The sequence below is a fragment of the Mirounga angustirostris genome, unplaced genomic scaffold, assembly GCF_029215605.1.
Source record: "Mirounga angustirostris isolate CCGP_5_RB_7025 unplaced genomic scaffold, mMirAng1.0.hap1 SCAF_3, whole genome shotgun sequence".
NCBI classification, from domain to species: domain Eukaryota; kingdom Metazoa; phylum Chordata; class Mammalia; order Carnivora; family Phocidae; genus Mirounga; species Mirounga angustirostris.
The window spans coordinates 148,940,079-148,965,357 of NW_026991711.1; the positions used below are offsets into that span (position 1 = coordinate 148,940,079).

The 25,279-nt window shown below is 34.1% G+C and overlaps 1 protein-coding gene across 1 annotated transcript in view; it reads right to left on the bottom strand.

Annotated features, from left to right (window-relative positions):
• ZSWIM2 (zinc finger SWIM-type containing 2) overlaps positions 1–25,279 on the bottom strand; it is a 121,050-nt gene that overhangs the window by 10,773 nt on the left and 84,998 nt on the right. Inside the window, exons 4-10 of the mRNA XM_045868388.3 lie at positions 21,993–22,474; positions 20,726–20,802; positions 18,849–18,889; positions 13,102–13,312; positions 5,769–6,020; positions 3,084–3,168; positions 2,276–2,388 (exon numbers count right to left, since the gene is read on the bottom strand). Coding sequence (XP_045724344.1) covers positions 2,276–2,388; positions 3,084–3,168; positions 5,769–6,020; positions 13,102–13,312; positions 18,849–18,889; positions 20,726–20,802; positions 21,993–22,157 — 944 coding nt within the window. The 5' untranslated portion in view covers positions 22,158–22,474. The remainder of the gene's footprint in view (positions 1–2,275; positions 2,389–3,083; positions 3,169–5,768; positions 6,021–13,101; positions 13,313–18,848; positions 18,890–20,725; positions 20,803–21,992; positions 22,475–25,279) is intronic.

Below are 25,279 nucleotides of genomic sequence, written 5' to 3' on the forward strand. Positions count from 1 at the left end.
TGCACAAGTGGGGGGAGGGGGCAGAGAGAGAGAGAGAATCTATAGTGGACTTAGTGCTGAGCATGGAGCCCGATGTGGGGCTCAATTCCATGATTCTGAGATCATGACCTGAGCCAAAATCAAGAGTCCAATACTTGACTGACTGAGCCACCCAGGTGCCCCTCTAGATATGTGTCTTTGAGGCAAGAGACAAAAAAGCAAAAATAAACTATTAGGATTACATCAAAATAAAAAGCTTCTGCACAGCAAAGTAAACAACCAACAAAACTAAAGACAACCTACTGAATGGAGGAAGAAATTTGCAAATGACATATCTGATAGTATCGAAAATATGTACAGAACTTTTACAATTCAACATGAATAAAATAATCTAACTAAAAAATGGGCAGGGGGCACCTGGGTGGCTTAGTCAGTTAAGCTTCCAGCTCTTGGTTTTCTGCTCAGGTCATGATCTCAGGGTCATGAGATCCAACTCTGCATCAGGCTCCATGCTCAGTGTGGAGTCTGCTTGGGATTCTCTCCCTCTCCTTTTGCTCCTCCCCCCACTCTCTAAGTAAATAAAATCTTAAAAAAAAAAACTAAAAAAATTAAAAATGGGCAGAAGAAGACATGAACGGACATTTCTCTAAAGAAGACTTACAGATGGCCAACAGGCACATGGAAAGATGCTCAACATCACTCATCATCAGAGTAACGCAAATCAAAATCACAATGGGATATCACCTCACACCTGTCAGAATGGCTAAAATGAAAAACACAAGAAACAAGTGTTGGAAAGGATGTGGAGTAAAAGGAACTATCTTGTACTGTTTGTGGGAATGCAAACTGGTGCAGCCCCATTATGGAAGACAGTATGGAGGTTTCCTCAAAAAATTAAAAATAGAAATACCCTATGATCCAGTAATCACACTATTAGTTATAGACCCAAAGAATATGAAAGCACTAATTTGAGAGAGTATATGCACCCCCATGTTTACTGCAGCATTATTTAAAACAGCCAAATTCTGGAAACAACCCAATGTCCACTGATAGATGAATGGACAAAGAAAAAGTATACACACACACACACACACACACGCAGGTGCACACACACATGCACACATATATGCACACACACGCACACTGGAATATTACTCAGCCATAAGAAAGAATGAAATCTTTGTCATTTGCAACAACATGGGATGTAGAGGTTATAATGTTAAGTGAAATAAGCCAGAGAAAAACAAATACCATATGATTTCACTCCTATGTGGAATTTAAGAAACAAAACAAAGAAAAGCAAAGAACAGAGAAAAAAAGGGACAAACCAAAAAACTCTTAACTCTAAAGAACAAAATGGTGGTTACCAGAGGGGAGGTAGGTGGTGGGATGGGTGAAGTAGGTGAAGGGGATTAAGGGTACACTTATCATAATGAGCACTGAGTAATGTATAGACTTGTTGAATCACTATATTGTATATCTGACACTAACACAACACTGTATTTAACAGTTAAACTGCATTTAAGTCTTGGAATTAATTCACTGAAATTATTTTTTAAAAATGAATTTTATCTCATCCTTTCAAAATGACCTCTTTTGTATATGTTTTATAGTGTACCCAATATGTTAATAATACACAGTTTATTTAATTTTCTTTAATGAAGAATATGACAAAAAATCTGGAGGTTTACCCACTAATAAACAGCCAATCAGTGTTATGACATACAACCAATCTGCTCAGCATTCTTCCTACATGAGGGTGAAATAGTGGGGGAATGAGGAAGAAAAGACTTCCTTCCCCTGGAGGTCAATCACTTCAAAGCAAATATCAATCCCCCTGCATTTTTTTAAATAACTTATATCAGTTTTAATTTTACATTTATTTAGACAATCATTTATTTACTGAGGGAACTACTATATCCCTAATAGCTAGTAGAATCTCTGGCGGGATTAATAATAATAGACAACATTATTTGAATATTTGCTGTGTGTATTAACTCATTTTATAGTCACAAAATTCCTATGAGGTTGGCTTTTATAATTATTCACAATTTAAAGATGAAAAAAACGTGGCAGAGAGAAGTGAAGTAATTAGCACAACAGTCACATGGCCAACTTGTAGTTGTACAAGGATTGGATTCAGGAAGTCTGACTCTAGAGTCTTTCTCTTTGCTTGCATAATAATGTTAACATATGGTTCATATTTACTGAATAAAGGAACTTACAAAATTAAACTGAAAAATTATTTAAATGTTCCAAGTCATAAAAGAAATGTAAGCTTCACTGAGAATCTCACCCTTGCTTTCCTTGAAAATGTGGCATCTTCTCTTCTATCTCATTTTTAATGTCTACATATTTTGAAGTTGCATCTGATCCTTTTTCTAGTGATCTCCATCTTTGATTTCTCTTCTGTAATAGGTAAAAATAGGTGTTACTTTGCAAATCATGGAAATTTTAATTTTGTGGATTAAAATCAGTTGTGTATCAACATGATGTGAATAACAAAGACTCATTTAAAAATACACCTTTTTTAACATTAAAAAAATTACAAATTATTAGTGAATCTAAGATACTGTTGCACAGCTACTATAATAACGTTACTTTTTAAGGTAAAAACATTAATCAATAATGGTAATTGTGGATGTTTTATCTTGCATAATAAGTAGAAGGTAGCATTTTTATTCAGCAACAGGAGACACTTCTAAGTGTACAGTTCAAATGATTGCAACATTTTATTATTGTTGATGTAAGAAATTTTAAAACCATTAAGTGGTTGTCAATAAGTTAGATCAATTTGAAACACTGAGTTTTTTTAAGAAATGAATATTCAAGTTTAGTGGCTGTAATTCCTGTACTTAAGATTTATGTATGATATCACCAGATGTTTGTTATTGTGTTAGTTTTGTAAACTACCAATGTGATAACTGGTTGCCTTGTACATTCCTATGAGAGTTCTCATAAAAATTTGGTCTTAGGTTTTTATTAAAAAACAATCAGCTCTATTACCAAGTGTTATCTATTCTTATTATTCTTAGATTTACTTTACTTAGATTTACAATAGGACAAATACAAACACCATATAAAATTCAAGATGGATATGGTACCTCACGAAATGTAAATGGGTGAGAAAGATGGCAGCAGCTATCAAAACATTCCTGGCATAAGTGGTATTCTATACATTTGGTACACCTAAAAATACAAAAGGCCAAGACATACAAGAAAAAAATTCAATCATTTTGATGGTTTTGGTGAACAATTCCTGCCAAAATTTCCTGGGAACTAGGCAAATAGGACAAAGACCCATATTATCTGATCCGTATTAGCTTCCTACTGCAACTGTAACAAATTATAATAAATTTAGCAGCTTAAACAACACAACTTTATTATTTTATAGTTTTGTAGGATAGAAGTCTGACATGGGTCTCAAGGAACTAAAATCCAGGTGTCGGCAGGATTGCATTTGTTTCTGGAGGTTCTAGAGGGGATCTGTTTCCATAGTCACATTTCCCTCTGACTCTCTTTTTGCATCCCCTGTCCACTTTTAAGAACCTTTGTGATTACAATGGGTCCAGACAATCAAGAATAATCTCCTTATTTTAAGGTAAAGCATTTAACAATCTTAATTACATCTGCAACCTGAATTTCTCTATGACATGTAACCTAATATATAGGTTCTGAGCATAAGAATGCAGACATATTTGGGAGGACATTATTTTGTCTACCACACATCCCTTTCATGATTTGTTCCCACAATATCTTAGCTTTCATTTATTTCTTTCTCTAAATTCCTATAGGATTTATAGCCTATTAGATATCTATCATTTGATTATCCAGTGTTTTCCAATTGCTTCATAAAGAATTGTACTTAGGAGAATACTTCTTGAAAACAGGAATTATATTCCCTCTCTTTCCTCACAACATAAATTATTCTCAAAGGACAGTGTAGAGCAGTGGGCAGGGAGCAAAACATTGGAGAATGCCTGTATTTGGAACAATTCTCCCCAGTGCCAATTTGGCATGCAGATTATTTTGAGCTGAAGTCAATCAAGGCCTAAAGGACTCAGGAAGAGCTTTTTATCTCCCCCTCAACTGCCTAAAGGAATTTAGATAGAGGCCTGGTCCAGAAAGAGAGCTATCACCAAAGATAACTACAAAAGGTCTGGTAAGCTGGAGGGAGCTCAGCGGGGCCTGTTTGTTCAAATTCCTCTTTGTGTTCCATTGTTTCTGCATGGCATGACAAACATTTGCTCTTCCCATCTTCCCATAGATTGTCTTCTTTCCCTTTGAAGCCCCAGGCCCCTACCCTCTTCTTCTTAGCTGAGGATGGCTTATAAGCCTCAACTGCTAGTCTTTGAACCTCTCATGTCAATGTGAGGCTCCCACATGAACAAATTAAAATTTTTTTTCCTGCTATTAATCTGTCTTATGTCAGTTAAATTAATAGACCAAATAAAAGAACCTAGAAAGGGATAGAAAAATTTTTCCTCCTGTGCAAGAGGTAGTAGGAAGAATCATCCTCAAAGACAGAAAGAGCAGTCAGAAAGCTCAGAGTAATAGAGGAGTGCACTATCATTAACAAAATGTTTAAAAGAAAGATTTGAAATAGTCTACTAAGGCCACACACTAATCATTTGAGGAATAGGCAACAATGAGGACTGAGAATTTTACACCATGGCCAATTCACGTCCTCATCCCCCATAGCTGTTCCTCCCAATCCTCTCTCTCACACGTTATCTTCACTCTTTACTGTTTGGATCCATACCTCTTGAAAACAATGGCTGCTAAAACCAAAGATCAAGTCCTTCCTTTTTCTAGAACTCTATTTAACCAACATTCCTGACACTAGCTGAACACGTGCTAAAACTCTACAAAAATTTTCCCCTTCTTCAATTTATTGGAGCCTTCTCAGGCCAGTTATTTTCCAATAAAGACTTTTACTTATAGTGATCCAGTTGATTTTATTCTATGTGACACATAGAGAAAACAGAACTGAAACACTTCAAAGCAGAAAAGTTACCATTTGTTGATGGGAATGATAAAAAAAGTTTTATGGTTTTATAAGAGGGTTCTAAAAATATATTAATTGGGCTCATCATAATGTATTTCTAGGAAGACTGAAAAAAAGAATCTATTTTCTTAACATACAGTTAAGCTAAAATTTTAGTTAAAACACAAATTTCCCAAGCACAGCAATTAATTGATATTTTAGTGTGGCAATTCTGGGAAAGTTGGGGATTATTTACAAAAGTAACAAAAACTGTTTTCTCTAACATTTATCTTATTGTTGTTGAGGTATAGGATTAAATTAAAAAAATATGTACTCATTGCAATTTCGAGTTTGGGAAACTCAATTACATATTCAGTCAATCTAGTCAATATCCCTCTAGCTCAATCCTAGGAGTGTTTGGCAATGATTTCACTGATGGTCCAAAGGAAATTATAGAAGTTGGGAGGTCTAGAAGTTGAGGGTTCTGAGTTTGGAAACTCATTTAGGCCTGTGTCCTGAGCTTCCAGGACAGGAAGCTCCTTCAGACTCTCAATCTAGACTGGAGTACAAAGCCAATATCCTTGTGTAAGTGAAGACAATAAAACAATAGAATTTTTGAGGTACTGGGCTAACATAAATCACCAGTCTGGAAATCCTAAATAAGCAACCATCACCTAAGGCAAACACACTATATAGAGAAGGAAGAAGGCAGTCTAACTGACCAGTACCCCAGTGCTCCAAGTTTCCTAAAGTTAAAAAAAAAGTTAGAATACATGTTTATAATTTTACTGATGACACTTACTTATAACATTTCCCCTCAATTGGAAATTGTTTACAGTTATTACAGGGAATTCCAAGGTGTTTGTCCAGTCGCTCTTTTTCAGCTGCAGTCACAAGTTTGCTAGAGTTTTTGAATTCTTCTAAAATAAGTTTTAATGGTGCAAACTCTTTCCTGCACAGAGGACATTTCAACATGGAAGTGTTTGAAATCATATCCTGATAATTAGCTAGGATCTTCATGCATTTTATATGAATGCTATTGCCACAGCCAAACCTGTTAGAAATAAAATATGAGTTTACCACTTGCATATATCAAAGTTACATATATTTATATAAATAAAACTTCCTGTGCTATCATCTTTATTTCCCATAAAAATAGATTCTGAACTGACTTTCCAGATATAGCTTGATTATACACATAAACACTATCTTATCTACCTGTATAATCTATCATCTTTAATTTAATACATTAGAATTCTTAACAAATTCTCCCTCATTCCAATGAAATGGTGGTTTAAACAATTTTGCATCATTAGAATATTTTTCTTTTTTTTAAGATTTTATTTTTAAGTAATCTCTACCCAGTGTGGGGCTTAAAACCACAACCTTGAGATCAAGAGTCGCATGTTCCATTGACTGAGCCAGCCAGGTGCCCCAATATTTTTCATTTTAAAAGCGAGAATAAATATAATCTTAACAAAAGGAAAATTATAACAATAATTATTGTTTTTTAAATAAAAAGCATGAGAGCAGGGGTATCACCTCATTTTTCTAGAAATCACACAATATGTGGTTGTACCTGACAAATATCTACTGAGAGAAATATTTTGGGAAATAGTAAATAATTTAAAAATATGCAATAGAAGCAGCCATATGAAAAACTACATGGATTAAAATTTTGGCCAATAATCAGGAGTAAGAAAATGAAAAATTCAATAACAAATGGTTGCCCAAATATTCAAGTCCAACTTTACAGGGCCTCAAAGAATAGTATGAATATGACACTCTTAACAAATGTTTGCATATAGATAAACATTTCAATTACTTAGGTTTAAAGATAGAATTTTGAGACACTGAAAAGAATTTTTATAATATTAAAGTACTACCTTTACTCTCAGAAAATTCTTTGTAACTGGTCTAAGCCATGGCATTTATTCACGTGTATAAAAGGGAAATGTGAAAATTATCCTACTTTAATAACTTAAAGTGGAGAGGGGAAATAAAATGGAGTTAAGTTTTAATTTTCACCCTTTATAATGTAGCCTAGAAATATTTAGAGTAAGAACAGGACCTCTCACAGCAGATATGTTAGGAAACAAAAGGCCAATTAAATATAAACTAAATAATAGGTAAAGCTTTTTGTTGTTTCTCTATCAATACGTCTCATAACAATCAATTACAAACATATTAAATTACAATTTTTTCATAAGCTTTGAATATCCAAAGAAAAAAACATGTAGAAGCCTGGGAAGATGGCAAAATAGGAGAATCCTGAGCTCACCTTGTCCTGACACAATACTGACATACACACTGACATAATAGCCACATCAGTGCAATTAACTCAGAAACAACCAGAAGACTGACTGGAAGAACAGACTTTTCACAGTTAATCACAGAGCGAGTGCAACATTGAAAAGTGTGAGAGGAGCAGTGATATGGCCAGGAACTACACCCATCGGGAGACTAACCGCAAATGGGAGGGACACCACAAGCATGGAGAAGTGGAAGGATCAGACCCCACACCAGGCACCCAAGGCCCAGGGAACTTGCATTGGGAAGACAAGTCTCCATAACATTTGGCTTTGAAAACCAGTAGGGCTTAACATCACCAGTTTTTACTGTCAGTGGGGCTTAGCTCCAGGAAAGCCAGAGGTTGAAAGGAAACTGAGTCCCCTCCCCACCCTTAAAGAGCCAGCATAACATATAACTGAGATGAGATACAGCAAAAAAAGCAGTAGTTTGAAAAACACCTGGGGTATCATGAAGGAGATTTATTTACTAATTTCAGAACATGCCCCAGAGGGGCAAGGATCATTAGGAAACTTCTCCAAGAACTAAAGAGCTAATGGGCACCATTTCTGTCCTCCCCCAAGGGGGAGGTCAAACCAAATCTCTTCTGTCAAACCACAACAGAAGAGAGCAAGAGAAGAAGAAAGGAATGGAGAAGAACTACAAAAACAACCATAAAACAAGCTGGATGCTTGCAGGAACCAGCACAAACACTCTCCAACTATTTTGCTATCACAGTGCTTCCTGCCTCCACATTATGCTGTGGAGCTATGCCAACCAACTTGTCCCACTTAGCAGGTGTCCCTAGAAAGTAGCTTCTGGCCTAACACACTCTGTAAGCAGTCCTGGCAGGGGCCAGCGCCACTCCAAAGTGACTCCGACCCTGAGGAGAGGGGAAGATAACTACACACACCAGTGCACCCACAGTCCCTGCAGCCAAACCTTATAGCTAGCAGCTCAGAGATTGCCCTGCCAATCAGTGCAACTGCAGCACTGGCACACAGACTGGGGGCAGGCATGAGGTCTGACTTATGGCCCCATGCACCCAGGAGAGCCTCTCAGGGGACAAGGCAGGGAGAGTAGGCTACAGATCAGTGTGATGACAGCCCCAACAGGGTTTGGCGGTAGGCATGTGGTCTGGCTTCCGGCTCCATGTACCAATGAAAGCCTCTCAGGTGACAGTACAAGACAGTGCCCTGCAGTTCAGGGTGACTGCAGCTCCAACAGAAAGGACAAGGGCAATCATCCAGTGTGACTATTAATACTGCCCAACTAAAAGCCTAGTGCTTTTAGATGGGTTTAAACCTAAGTGATCAACTTATATATACTTTTAATAGACTTTTATATGCATAAGATATTATATGTGAACCTAATGGCAAACATACATTAAAAAAACTATAAATGATATAGAAAAAATAAAGAGAAAGGAATCTAAGCATAATATAAAAGGAAGGCATCAAACCACAACAGAAGAGAGCAAGAGAAGAAGAAAGGAATGGAGAAGAACTACAAAAACAACCATAAAACAAGTAACAAAATGCCAATAAGTACATACATATCAATAATTACTTTAAATGCAAATGAAATAAATGTTCCAATCAAAAGATGGTGAGTAAATGGATTAAAAAAAAAAGACTCATCTATATGACACCTTCAAGAAACTCACTTCAGACTTAAAAACATATGCAGACTGAAAATGAAGAGATGGAAAACCACTTACCATGCAAATGAAAGTGAAAAAAAGCCAGGGTACCAATACTTATATTGGACAAAATAGACTTTAAAACAAAGACTGTAGCAAGAGAAAAAGAAGGACATTACATAATGATAAAGGGAACAATCCAACAAGAGGATTTAACAACTGTAAATGTTTATGCATTCAACATGGGAGCACTAAATACATAAAGGAACTATTAACAGACTTAAAGGAAGAAATTGACAGTGATACAATAATAGTAAGGGACATTAACACCTCACTTACATCAATGGATAAATAAGCCAGATGGAAAAATCAACAAGGAAATAGTGGCTGTCAATGACACAATGGGCCAGATGGACCTAACAGATACTCAGAACATTCCATCCAAAAACAATAGAATACAGTTTTTTCAAGTGCACATGGAATAATCTCTAGAATAGGTTGCATATTAGGCCACAAACAAGTCTGAATAAATTAAAAAAGATTGAAATCATATCATGCATGTTTTCTGACCATAACAGTATGAAATTAGAAATCAAACAGAAGAAAAAATCTGGAAAGAACAAAAATAAATGGAGGCTAAATAACATGCTACTAAACAATGAGTGGGTTAATCAAAATATAAAAGAGGAAATAAAAAATGCATGGAGACAAATGAAAATGAAAACACAATGATCCAAAATCTTTGCGACGCAGCAAAAGCTGATCAAAGAGGGAAATTTATAACAATACAGACATACCTCAAGAAGCAAGAAAGATCTCTAACAAACAACCTAACCTTATAGCTAAAGGAGCTAGAAAAAGAACAAATCCCAAAGACAGTAGAAGGAAGGAAATAAGAAAGTTTAAAGCAGAAATAAATGAAATAGAGACCAAAAAAACACAAAAAACAAAACAACAACAACAAAAAAACAAAACCTCCTCAAACAATAGATCAATGAAACCAGGAGCTGGTTCTTTGAAAAGATCAATAAAATTGATAAACTTTTCATCAGACTCATCAAGAAAAAGTGAGAGAGGACTCAAATAAATAACATCAGAAATAAAGGGGAAAAAAAACACAACCAATGCCACAGAAATACAAAGAAATATAAGAGAATATTATGAAAAATTGTATGCCAAAAGATTGGGCAATGTAGAAGAAATGGATAAACTCCTAGAAACATAACACCTTCCCAAACTGAATCTACTTCCAATAAGAAATAGAAAATTTAGACCAATTACTAGCAAGGAAATTGAATCAGTAATCAAAAAATTCCCAGCATACATTTAAAGAAGAATTAATACCTATTGTTCTCAAACTTTTCCAAAAAATAGAAGAGGAAAGAAAGATTCCAAATTAATTCTACAAGGCCAGCATTACTCTGACACCAAAACCAGATAAAGATACTATAGAAAAAGAGAAGTACAGGCCAATCTCTCTGATAAACACAGATGCAAAAATCCCCATCAAAATATGAGCAAACCAAATCAAACAATACATTAAAAAATGATTCATCACAATCAAGTGAGGTTAATTCCAGGGATACAAGTGTGGTTCAATATTCATAAATCAATTAATATGATATATCATATTAACAAAAGTTAGGACAAAAAAATCATCTCAACAGATGCAGAAAAAGATTTGACAAAGTACAACATCCATTCATGATAAAAGCTCTCAACAAAATAGGTTTAGAGGGAACATTTTTCAACATAATAAAGGCCATATGTGAAAAACCCACACTAAAATCATACTCAATAGTGAAAAACTAAGAGCTTTTCCTCTAAGATCAAGAATAAGACAAGGATATCCACTCTCACCATTTTTATTCAGCATGGTACTGAAAGTCCTAGCCATAGCAATCAGGCTAAAAATAAATAAATGACATCCAAATTGGTAAGGAAGAAGTAAAACATTCAGTATTTGCAGATGACATAATACTATCTAGAGAGAAGCTTACAGACTCCACCAAAAAATACTAGAACTAATAAATAAATTCAGTAAGGTCACAGGATACAAAATCAATATATAGAAATCTGTTGCATTTCTCTATACTAATAATGAAGTAGCAGAAAGAGAAATTAAGAAAACAATCCCATTTACAATTGCATCAAAAAGAACAAAATACTTAGGAATAAATTTAACCAAGGAGGTGAAAGACCTGTACTCTGAAAACTATAAAACTTTGATGAAAAATATTGAAGATGACACAACAAATGGAAAGAGTCTACATTCTAGGATTGAAAGAATACTATTAAAATGTCCATACTACACAAAGCAATTTACAGAATCAATGTAATTTCTATCAGAATACAAACATTTTTCACAGAACTGGAACAAATCATCCTAAAATTTGTATGGAACCACAAAAGACCCCAAATTGCCAAAGCAAACTTGAGTGAGTAAAACGAAGCTGGAGGTATTACAATTCCAAATTTGAAGATATAAACAAACTTGTAGTAATCAAAACAGTATAATACTGGCACAAAAATAGACACACAGATCAATAGAACAGAATAGAGAGCCCCAAAATAAACCCACACATATATGGTTAATTAACCTACAACAAAGGAGGCAAGAATATACAATGAGGAAAAGACAGGTTTTTCAACAAATGGTGCTGGGAAAACTAGACAGCTATAGGCAAAAGAATGAAACTGGACCCCTTTCTACACCATATGCAAAAATCAACTCAAAATGGATTAAAGACCTAGATGTGAAATCTGAAACCATAAAAATCCCCAAAGAAAACATAGGTAGTAATTTCTTTGACATCAGCCACAGAATCATTTTTCTAGATATGTCTCCTCAGGCAAGGGAAACAAAAGCAAAATTAAACTATTGGGACTACATAAAAATTAAATGCTTTTTGCACAGCAAAGGAAACCATCAACAAAACCAAAAGACAACCTACTGAACTGGGGAAGATATTTGCAAGTGGTATATCTGATAAGGGTTAATATCCAAAATATATTAAAAAACTTATACAACTCAACACCAAACCCCCCCAAACAATCTGATTAAAAATGGGTAGAGGATCTGAATAGACATTTTTCCAAAGCAGTAAGAGATAGTTGACAGACACAGGAAAAGATGCTCAAGATCACAAATCATCAGGGAAATGCATATCAAAACCACAATGAGGTATCACCTGATACCTGTCAGAATGGCTGAAACAAAAAACACAAGAAATAACAAGTATTGGTGAGGATGTGGAGGAAAAGAAACCTTCATTCACCATTGGAAATGCAAATTTGTGTAGCCACTGTGGAAAGCAGTATGGAGGTTCTTCAAAAAATTAAAAATAGAATGACCATGATTTAGTAATTTCACTAAAGGTAATTTACTGAAGGAAAACAAAAACATGAATTCAAAAAGATAATGTACCTCTATGCTTATTGCAGCATATTTCCAATAGCCAAGTTATGAAAGCAACCCAAGTGTCCGTTGATAGATGAATGGATAAAGAAGGTATGGTACACATACACACACACACATACACACACACAGAGAATGGAATATTACTCAACCATAGAAAAGAACGAGACCTTGCCATTTTCAACAACATAGATTAACCTAGAAGGTATATTCTTAAGTGAAATAAATCAGCAGAGAAAGACAAATACCATATGATTTCATTCATATGTGGAATTTAAGAAACAAAAGAAATGAACAAAGAAAAAAGACAAGCAAAATACAAGACTCTTTTTTCTTTCTTTTAAAAGATTTTTATTTATTTATTTATTTATTTATTTATTTATTTTTGAAGGGGAGAGAGAGAGAGAGGAGAACAAGTGGGGAGGAGGGGCAGAAGGAGAGGGAGAAACAGATTCTCTGCTGAGCAGGGGACGCCCCAGCCCAACATGGGACTCCATCCAAGGACCCTAGGATCATGACCTGAGCTGAAGGCAGATGCTCAACTGACTGAGCCACCCAGGTGCCCAAAATACCAGACTCAAATACAGAGAAGAAACTGGATGTTGTCAGAGGGGAGATGAGTAGTGGAATGGGTGAAACAGATAAAAGGGATTAAGAGTACACTTATCTTGATGAGTACTAAATAATGTATAGAATTGTTGAATCATTATATTGTACACCTGAAACTAATATAATGCTATATTTTAATTATACTTCAATAAAAAAGAGAAAGAAAAAACATGTCACCTGCAAAACGTGACAGGAAGCTTTTTCTCTAAAAGTACTTCTTGACAAATTGAGCAGATATCATCTGAACCAATTTCCTTCTGTTTAATGTACCCATCTTCTTCTATATGCACAGTTTCATTATTTGTTCCTTGTTGGGGAGTTTGAACTCGATGTATCCCTCGAAGCAAGTCACTGATTTCTCCTTCCACAAGACCTAACTGCAAAGCAGCTAGTGAAAAATCCCAAAGTATTAAAATTCAGTGGCAAAATTGGAGATACAGAAATGTAATAACTTATGCTGAAAGTTACCAGATAAAATATCAGAAAGACAGTTTTGATTCAATTACTACACCTACATTTGCCACTTTTTGTACTTTTTCAGAACCAAAAGGTCAGGAAAGAGTCATTTATAAAAAGAATGGAAGTTACCTTTTTTTTCTTGTAACTGAAAAGAGTCAGTGAAAATATTGCATTTTATAAAGATTCTGGATTAATTATAAGATAGTGCTCATCCTTGGATTGGTGTTATAATCATGTCTTACATATTGATCTGTCCAACTTGCCTATAAACAAATATTTTATCAACATAGAATCAGAAGAAATGGGCAAAACATAAAGGGGTAACAGGGATATTTGAGTAGTTAGTAAAATTAATATTTGTTAAATGAATAATGAATGAATGGATAAGAGGAGAGCAAGACTCAATTAATTGTGCCTATTCTCCTATCTTGGTTTTATGTTTGTACAAGAGTGTCTTGGTAGCCACATCCTTCACAGATTTGGTTAGTATTCCTCAGTACAATCTATTACAAACTATGTTGTTTATAACCTTGGGATGTGCATTCTTTGAATTATGAATTTTCTACATCCTGCTGTCTTTATAAGAAATTATTTTCTAATACATATAGTTTTGATCAGGACATCCTAGATTCTTTGTTCCCTGGCCCATCCCAGGCTCTTTTCCTTTTTTCTCTCCTTAACATGCCATAATTTAAATGTCATCGGTTATTGGTACCCCTGAATTCTATTCATTTTACACATCCCTTAATACATTTAATACATTCTTTAATAAATTTTAAAAATATTTGCAAGATAATGAAAAGCTTCATTTTTCTGGAAAGTCTCCCAATTAAACACTAAAAATACTGAAAACATCATAGATACATTTCAATACAGAAAACTCTGTTCCTTGTATGAGGTGGGGTGGCAGGTGGAATGTAAGAGGGTAACATACTTTAATTAACCATTACTTTGGAGGCTGAGGTCTATTTGTCACAGAGAGCAACATCTGCTCTCTAAAAAAAATGGGGAGGAAAACGAAGAACAAAAATTGTGCTTTTGGGAATAAAGATTTTCTAGGGCAGTGCAATTACTGAAACATAAAAGTTCATAAGAGGAACTGGCCATAAACTGTCTTATGTGGTAAAATATGAATTGGAAAATGCAAGGGAGAAACAAACTCTTCTGAGATAATTTGGAAAAATAATGTATGAGACTATGAAAGAATATTCTTTTATAAAGAAGGCAAGACAGCTAACCTATCAGAAGGCAATGGAAGATGTTCAATTTCATCAACATCAAAGAAAAGTGAGTTGAAATACAATTGAGGCACAGACACAGAATAAATATTGCTATTGAATAAGCAGTGATAAATAAATGAAATGTTGTTTCCCTTATGCTATTTCTTTTTGTATTTATTTAAGTTATATGAAGGCATTTTAGATCTTCTAAGGGTATGTTAGATGTATGGGAGAATGGAAACTATTTTCTTATTTAAGTTTACTAGGAATGAATAGATTATAATGAACCTTGTATCTGGTATTGTTTCATGTTTTGTATGATAGCCTTTTTTCTAAAACTATAGAAATATTATTAACATTTCAAAGTATTTCTATGTATTTTTAAATTATTTTCTTTGGGGACTTAAGTTTTTTGTTCATGTCTTTCATTATATGATTAAGTAATAATATGACCTAATATGAATCCCAAAGCAAAACTAGCAGAAAATTGATACAGTGCTGAAGTTGCAAATCAGCAAAAGTATTTTAAAGACCAATTTGGTAATACATATGGGTGGTAGACATAAAAATATTAATACTTTTACTCTAAAATCCAATTACTGAGACTTTATGCTAAAGAAATGATTGAAAGAAGAGAAAGCTTCATGTACAAAGAATATAACAAGTAGTTTGAAATAAGTTACATGACTAACAATAGAAGAATGTTAACTAAATTATGATATACCATATCCAGTGGAATAATGTTAGCCATCGATGACTTTAATTACAGAGATTACGCAGCATTGAAAATGCTTATAAAGTAACAGTGTGTGATAAAAGCAGAAGACAGAATTCCCATGGAGTATTAGGCATACATAAATATAAACTCAAAAAGGAAGTAAGAATGCATAAAAGTTTATTTTATCTTTGTAGTGGGAATTATAAAAAATTTCCTTAAATGTGGTTCTTATTTGATCTGTAAATATTTAACTAAAAAAGGAACAGACGGCATTAACTAGACAAAAAGAAAAAGAGAAAGGGGAGGAGAAGAGAAGAGCTCAAAAAGTCTACTTTATACTTTGCGTTCTGTCTGCTGTTAGCATTGGAACTTTAAGAATCTCCCTTATAAAAGAAGAGAGGGGAGTTGGATAAACTAAAAGGTTCTCTAATGTCAACATTTATAAAATGAAGAGAGGGATAAGTTTCAACTCTTAGTTATTTGTCCCTCAGCTCTCTATTAAAAAGTAAACTATCAAAAAAAATAGACATTGTATTTAGAAGGAACTATTAGGTGTAAAACATTTGGTGGGTGATAAGAAAAAGAATGTTCGGTGTTCAAAACTGATATCTTTACTATAAAATTCCTGTGTAATCATCTTTGTAAGTCCTCAAAAATAAGTCTCATGTTTTTGATATGCAGCATTAGAGTGTAAATATTTGTTTCCTGATGTGTTTTGGAAGAATCTAGGAATGATATTCAAAATACTCTTCCCTCATTACTAGTAACCATCTCCTCCATTACGTACATACTTCACATAATCTTAATGAATAACTGTTTATAGCTTTCTTTAAATTACTTTAATTTTCATATATGTTTGCTCTAGCTTTCATTTAAATGATAAATTTTAAGATGTGCAAATAGGATTTTCTCAATGTTGACTAAAACTTCTTTTAAATATAGGAGAGATGCAAGATCTTTTATTTTATTTATTTTATTTTTATTTTTTTTAAAGATTTTATTTATTTATTTGAGAGAGAGAATGAGATAGAGAGAGAGCATGAGGGGGGGAGGGTCAGAGGGAGAAGCAGACCCCCCGCCGAGCAGGGAGCCCGATGTGGGACTCGATCCCGGGACTCCAGGATCATGACCTGAGCTGACGGCAGTCGCTTAACCAACTGAGCCACCCAGGCGCCCAAGATCTTTTATTTTAGCAGGAAGTATACATTTTTCAAAATTAATGTATAGGATTAAACATTTAACAATTTCCCTATTGTAGACTGATATTTATAAAAAGAACAAAACATGGTTTCTGTCTTCAAGAAGTACAAATCATAACACAATATTAAGTATTACATTGGTCCATATGAAATTGCTATTTTTGTAAATGAAGAATTCCACAAATGTTAGTATTCATATGTTTTGATTTATAAAAAATACCTAGCAGAGGCTCCTGGCTAATATGCAGTACAATAAATATTTGTTGAGTTCAGTTGTGTAGAGCTGCACTGTCTAATAGAGTAGCCAGCCATTAGCCACATGTGGCTACTGATCACTTGAAATGTGGCTCATGTGACTGAAAACCTAAATTTTTAATTTTGTTTCATTTAAATTTAAGTTGAAAGTTGATAATTGATAGTTACCGAAAAATTTATGAGTATGTTTGTAACAATTCGGGTATTACGTGAATCTTTTTTCCAACTGATTACTTTTTGAAATCTAAATGCAGAAAAAATATTTCCAATGAAAATATAGTATCTGAGATGAGATGCTCTGTAAGTAGAAAATACACACTAGACTTTGAGGACAGTATAAAAAAATCGTATTATTTTTATATTGATAACATGTTGATGTGATAATATTTTGATGCATTGGATTAAATTAACATATTAAAATTAATTTTCCCTGTTTGTTTTTACTTTTTGTAATACAGCTACTAGAAAATTACATATGTGGCTTACGTTATATTTCTATTGGACAACACTAGTATAGAAGCTAGTGAAAATGATATGTAGTGGGGAGATCAAATAAGACTTGGAGAGGATGTGAACATTTAACTTTAGGTGGATAAAATGAAGAAATAGAGAAGAAAACAATACGTATAATATCATAGAACCTAATCATTGTGTATGAAGGGATTGGGAGAGAAGATGAAGTAGAGAATTAAGTAACATTTCAGAAAGAACATTTTGTCTACAATGTGAAGGAGGAAGCAACAAAGTGCAGGCACTGAAAAGAAGGAGGCTACAAAGAATACTATTAAGGGCTTGTGAAGGCGGACAAAGGTGAGAATGAGGTTGGAGAGATGAGAACACTGTTGAGAAGAAGGCAGGATGTAACGTAAACAGGATTTATAGAATGACTAGAGATATGAGGGAAGAAATTGGAAGAAGAAAAATCAGGGTTTCTAGTTTTGGAGACTAAAGAAGAAGGAAAGCCAATATATGAGGTAAGGAATACAAGATGGGAGCATAAATGGGGAGAAATTTGGTATTTAAAATGCCCGTGAGTCCTCCAAAACTGAGCTGTCCTGAAGGCAGCGGGAATACTGCTCTGTTGATAATGTTGAAGTCACTGGTATAGAGGTAACAGCAGACATAGAAAAGGCGAGACATTTCTAAGAGAATGTGTAAAGTGGGAGAAGAGTACAAAAGAAAAATGCCTGTGAAACAGTAATATTAATTTATTACCTAGTACAACTTTTAAATGTTTATTATAATTGTACTTATATGATAGTTGGGGGGAATTGAACTTGGCTGAGTAAAACCAATACTCTTAGAAGTAAAAAAAAAAATTGAAAACTGATTATTACTTTCTTTATGAACATTATAAACATTTACTAATAAATTTTAAAATGTCATTGCAATTCTTAGATGGGTCTATTGCAGGCCAAATAACCACATGACTACAGGAACAATTCCATAATGACAATATCTTTTTTATAAGATCTACAAATCTAAGTTATGTATAACAAAATTATTTTTCTTTCTCTTAATTTTGAGTACTCCAGAGCTTAAAGTTACACAACTATATGCTTGACTCCAAACACAATTTAAGTACTGAGATAAAAACTATTTTATTCTTTAAAAAATATATTTATAGATTTTAAAATATATTTGTGTATATATTGGCATACAAATAAGTCAGTCAGTAGACATTTCTGAATGAAATTATGTGCTATGTCAACTGCCTATTGATGGGATCTAAACAATTACATTTCTTATTTTTCCTGTAATTAAAATAGTTTTGAATATAGAAACCACTGTGAATCTTTGCTTAGAGCACATGAGGAAAATTTTGCCTTCAGAATAACTGGCCATTGTTTCATCCCTTTTTAAATTAAATGTCATTGAGTTTGAAATGACATATAAAGTTACATTTTTTTTATTAAGGAAGAAAAATGTTCCAACTGTCTTAAATGAACAAACTGAGCTATAGCTAGTTGTCAGATTGTCTAGGAAAATAATTTTTTAAATTTAGAATATGTCCAAACAAAAAATTACTAAAATTGTTAACTTCAAAATAATAAAAGAAAAAATACAACTTACATTCATGATTCCTTGGAAGCTTGAATTTTTTCAACAAGACCCTAATATTCACAGGCAGAAAACCAAAATAAAACATTTATTTTTGATATAACCTAAAAAGATATATTTTGTTTTAATTTTAAGATAGGAAGAGCATTATAGAATTTATACTGCTGACAGTGTTATAAATAAACAACACTCTTACCAGTTTTCTGTTACAATAGTAGTTAAATGTTAACTATATTGAAATTATAATAAAAAACTCATACAAAAAACAGTAGTTAAATATATGTTTTAAAGTAAGCACATGTGAAAAAAGTGTGATAAATGAAAATAAAAGACATTTATAATAAAGAGATTTGCTAGAGAGAGTCCATGAATTTCTTCAGGATATACATTTGTTCACAGAGATAGGTTAGTGAAGGAACTGAGGTATTCATAGTACTTCCTTTAAACTTACCTAGATGTTTCTTACTCCTGAAAATGGAGTAATTTTCTGGAGAGTACTAAATGACTTTTCCTCCATATACTACTTTAATGTATGACAATAAAAATACTTCAAATATAACCAATTAAACTGGAATATGGCTTTTTTAAAAAGTGAGAAATATATACAAAATTCTTGCATAAATATATTAAATATACTTTAGTATATTAAATACTTGAATCATATTTCCATTTAGTTTGGTATATATATATTTTAAAACGAGTTATATTATATAAAAATGAGAATAGAAGGCCTTTGCCCTGGGGAAGCTAGCACTAAAAAAATGAAAAAACCTATTTTAATAAATGTAATTTATTATTTTTAATAATAAAACCAAACTCCAAGTTTTGAAAGGACCATATTTTATATCTTCTATGCTAACTACAGCAAATTTTATTAGCAATGCTGAATAAAAACTGATCAAAACAAAACAACAAAAACTTAGTAAATAAAAGCTTTGGAAATGACAGATATACATTGTTTTTGTTTTGTTTTTTTAACCTATAAAGAAAAGCATTCAAAATGTAAGGTACAAACTCTTCTCTCAATTTTTTGTTTGATTTGTTTTACTCTCAAATATCAATAAAACTTTCTATAATAGTATAATTCATGATTTGTTTGTATAAATATAGATGAGTAAAACAAAATGAATTGAAAGAACGAAAAAAATGGAAAGAATTCCAGACTATTTCCAAACACTAAATGGAAAGAGTTTTTTTAATTTCAATTTCTGGGATTCCCCTACAAATAGGTTCTGACATTAGAGGTAAAATTTCAGATTTGGTGATGAGTATTAAAGAGGGCACTTATGGAATGGAGCCCTGGGTGTTACATGCAAACAATGAATCATGGAACACTACATCAAAAACTAATGATGTAATGTATGATGATTAACATAACATAATAAAATAAAAAGAATATATATCATAATAAAAAATTATAATGATTTATTTTGTTATTAAATAATTTGTTGTGCTGCATTTACAAAGAAAACAATTCATCCATTAGAAAGCATAAAAATAAAAATGCATTTGGAGATTTATTTTTAACTGACAGCAAATAGAAATCCTGTAATGAGAACATAATTATCATTAGTGATGTGAATCAGGGAGGTTTTTCTTTAGAGTTAGATTTCACATTTATATATAATGAGACCCTAGGAAGTCATTTTTTTCTTATTAAAAACATTAACATTCAAAACTTGTAGAGGTGGTAGTATGTTTCTCAAGTTAAACCTTACTTAATTTTCAGAATGAAATAAAATATCCCAAAATATACTGAAAAACTACAACCATTTTACTTTTATATTCTCCCAACACAAATTTCTTTAATCTTGTAGTACTCAAATCATGAAAAAGGCAATATACCAAGATGCTCCTTTGTGGCAGATGTTTATTACAGAGTTACTTACCAGCATATATGCTTACAAAGTTCTCCTCCTTTCAGAAATGTGGAACAGTTACAAACATGAGGATTTCCTAAAAAAACCTTTAAAAGAAAAATGCATACTTAAAAAAAAAACCCTCCAGCTAATTTTTAGAGTTAGAATACAATTAATTTAATAGTTAATAGGATTAAAAGAGATTTCAAGAAGTAATTTAGTTTAGGTGACTCCAAAGGTTGAATATAGTCTATTGAGACATCTTAACTCTTGACACCAGTCGCCTCATATTCTTTGTGTTGGTCAACAATTTGCATTATCAGTTAAGACTCTTTTTAGATGACCTACACTCAGGCAGCTGAAAAGAAATCTAATTTTAAAAGCTAAAAAAAAAAAAATTCTATACATTTCTTACTGAAAATTCATTCTGCCTTGCAGTGGAGCTAAAGATCTTTTGTAAACTAGCTTACCTTGGATTTTCGTTTGTTTTGTACATTTAAATTGGCATATAATTTTACTTGAGAAGACTAATTTTATTCACCACATCTATATTGGATGAAACAATTTATTAACTACAGTAAGTGTTATAAGGGAGAAAGTAAAAAAAAAAATGTCTTAAATAAGCACAGGCTAGTAGTTTGTATTCAGTACTTAAAATGCAGGACACTAAATTAAAATTTTCCAAATCAACACCTGGGAGAGGGGATGGATGGTGGCTGACTTTTGAGTGGCGAGAGTGGGATATCAAATATAAAGTATCTGTTGTCTTTCAGCAAAATTAGAAAGAATTTTTATTAAGACCTTTCCAAGGCATCATCATCTAAACAGTACTTTAAAAGGATCTTCTTGGAGTTTTAGAGTAACTGAAGAGTAAAGAAAAACCGATTTTATTTATTTGGTAAATATTTACGGTATGTAAGTAGGTCATAGGATTTTCATTTCATTTGAGTTACAGGGCTAGTGACTGCTAACACCGGATCTAAGGATGCACGCAATGTAAACCCTAGATTTAAATAAAACGTCTCACATTTTCAAGCCTAAAGATCAAGCAAGGGCCATTATATTACAAGAGTTGGATGCAATTTGGAGTCCTGACTTTCAAAAACGAAACTTTTCTAACAAATACTATTTCCCTCTGCAATCTGCCCATCTTTAGAGTCTGGAACTCGTGCAGGTGGGGTGGGTGTGGCAGAGAGAATCCGCAGGGATTGTGAGGGTGGCTAGATACCAGGCAGGCCCAGGAGGACCAGGCGGGGGGGCCAGGCTGGAGCAGAAGGGAGCCGGGGGCGGTAATTACTCGGAAATCCCGGTTTTCCGGCTCCTCCTCCCTCAGCAGGAAGCCCGTGGGGCCCATCTCTCGTAGGAGGTAGATGCTGCTGCTCATCGCCTGGTCTTGTTGCCAGCTGAGGTGGTCGCTCAAGTGTCTTCGCCTTTCAGAGGCTTTATAGCCTCGGCGAAGCATCCTGCCTGGGTGCGGGCGAAGGCAGCCCCTCTGCGAGACTCTCCGAGGTGCCCGCCGGTCTCCATGACAACCGCGTGCGGGCGGGTTGCCTTGGTGATGGTGGTCGAGCTCCCCGGTGTCCCAGCGTGCCTTGCGCCAAGCTGGAGCTCGCGACGAAAGTGCGAGGGGCGAAGGGTGTCGGTTCCACAGCTCTCAGCCGCCTCCACTCCTTCCTGAAGTGGCGTTCCTGGCTGAGAAGAGCTAACTTAAAAGCTGGCGGCCAGAGGCATAGCTGTCAGATCTCTCACGTTCCTTTTGCTGGTTCCTCGCAGGCAGGGCTGGTGAATGAATTCGTGTATTAGGACAGTCGCACAACCTGGTTACTGTTTGGGCTCTGCATGCTAAAATTATCCTGTGATGATTCATCATCTTTATCAGAAAGCCCAGAGTGATTGTTTTTGTTCAACAATATTCCACCAACATTTCCCAAGTGCTCACTATGTACACAATCTGAGCGAGTCGCTGCGGGAAGATCAAAAATGCGGAAGACAGGAATCTAATCCCTAGGAAGCTAGATCCTTAAATCCGGGTGTGTGTGTGTGTGTGTGTGTGTGGAGGGGTGTGGTTTTAAAGCAAGAGGAGCATCGCTAAATTGCATATCTGGGTAGGGATGGGTGTTGGGGCATAGGGCAGAATCCGTTGACTCTGTCCTCTCAATCTACAACGTCTGTTCTAAGGAATAAGATTTTTGAGGTATGCAACATTGATTATAATTCAAATGGTCTATGAGCTTTGTTACCACGTTAGTGGGAGAGCTGTAACAAAGTTGAGTCAAGTAAAGAAGCATGTTACTAGAATGTTTCTAAGAAATTGAAATCAGGAAATGGATACTTGGTGGCCCAGAAACATAAGCAAAGATGGAGGATACTTGTCCCATTTTATCATTGGTGGAAGCCACAACTAGATTATGTCAAGAGCAGAAAGGAGAAAATGGCAAAGGCCATGCTATGAGAGAAGATGATGGAAATGGCAGCTTGCACATGTGAGACAGGCAGATAAACATCATTCAATCCTAGGTCTAAGGTTTTAACTTACTAAATTTTATTACTACCTTCCTATTCTGACAAATAACAACTAACATACATACAACCATAATCCCAACTTTGCTGTCAATTTAATGGTATTAGATGCTAAAGTAAAACATTACACATTAGGGAAAAACTTCATATTGAAACCAAAAGAAATTATAAATTGAATTCACTTAGTTTATTTGTTAATACTTATAATTAAAAAAATTCAAAATAAATTACTGACAATCTACACTTTCTATATAACAAGATGAGTTGGGTTCAGAGTGAAGGCATTTTATTCAACTGTCACTCTTTCTCTCTCTCCCTGTATATATGTATATATAATATACACAAAATATATATGTATATGTATATGTATAATGTATAATATACACAAAATATATGTCTCCATATAACATATCTTGCTATATTATGTGAATATGAAGTAATACAGTTATTTAAGAATTGCCTTGAAGAGAACTTTAAGAAATGAACAATAGCAAGTAATTATTAAAAATGTTATGTTTTACTTATTATAATTAGATGATGCTTGCTCCATGTGTAAGTGATAAACATCATTTTCAGAAAGGTTACATGTTTAAGACACAATAGTCTTTATGTAAACTAAATGTAGGTTCATAAATTCCATTTTGGGGAGTGATAAAAGTAGGAATATTCATGCTTTCATGGAAGTTAAAAAGAGACAGCACAGATTGTTAGACAGAACTTCAGTCTAGATGTAAGACATTTGTTTTTATATCTGTCAGTTAAGACTTTAAAATGTTTTTATAGGCAGATGACTATCCCATATGTTTGCTTCATCTCTTAAGAGTGTATGACATGAGTAATATTTGCAAATATTAAATAAAGGAATTAAATTCCTCCCTTAAGTTTGTTGTGTTCCCTTCCAAGTTACATTTTGAAGCATATTGCCCCAGAGATGAGGGAAGTGGTTAGTACTAGAAATGAGTCATTGATAAGCTTTGAGTTTCATGAATTAAGTTTTAGTCTCTTTAGCAATTCAATTTAGCCATAAAAGACAGGAATTAATAAATTTTATCAATCAATCTTGACTATATAGGTTAAGATAGAAAAAGTTGGGTCTGTAGTATTAGACCTTGGGATTGTGGAAGAGAATGCCTCTGGGGGGGTGGGAAGAAGACTAACAGAAGTCAGTGGAGGAAGTCAGCTGCTATTCTCAACATGGGTATATTCGTGTTGGGGTGAGAGTGGAAGTATGTGGAGGGATGGATTGAAACATTGAGATGGGTTTGGGAAGACTGAGAACACATCTAGGGTAGGTGTGTGGTATCAGGATGTTTAGTTCTGGAATAGTGTCAGAAAGGTGCAGGTTGCTGGGAAACTTTAGCTTTTGGCCTAGTGTCCCCTAACACGGAGTGAGCAATATGCGGAGGTGCCAGTTGAAGACAGATAGGTAAATCAACTGCTTGTAATGTCCTGGTTCTGAAGAATTAAAGACATACAATGAATATAGGAGTTTGTGTTTACATCTAAAAGTGGGCACAAAAGGCCGAATACTAGTGTCTAAGGTGATGCAGAACTCAACAATTTCAAGACAATAGAAGCAAATACAACCAAGGACTCCAGTGGGGAGCTTCAAGATGAGAGCTCCTTTAAAAAAAAAAAAAATTAAAGTCAAATAGAGTGAGTCACAACTCAGTGATCACCAACAGGGAATAGTTCAGACTGACCACTGCAGAAGTGACCAGGAAGAATCCAGTGGACATTGTGCAGGTTCAAGATCATCTTTTGTAATCAGACATATGGTTATATAAGCTTTGCTTTCCTCATATGCTCATATACCTTTTTGGAGAGAAATAGGGGATGGGTGGAAATCTGAAATGCTAGGCATTTTATCTTTACTAGTGACTAAGGCAGACTTAACATTCCCCTCAACTTGACTAAACTTTAGATAGGTTTCTTCCTGACTATAGGTCCCTGACCTCCATTTTCTTAGAGCATTTATTCTAGAAAACTTTAAATTGTATTTTTTTCTCTGTCCCTTTGAGATGTAAATCATCTTTCTCCCAGGCTCTTGCTAGTTTTACAAAC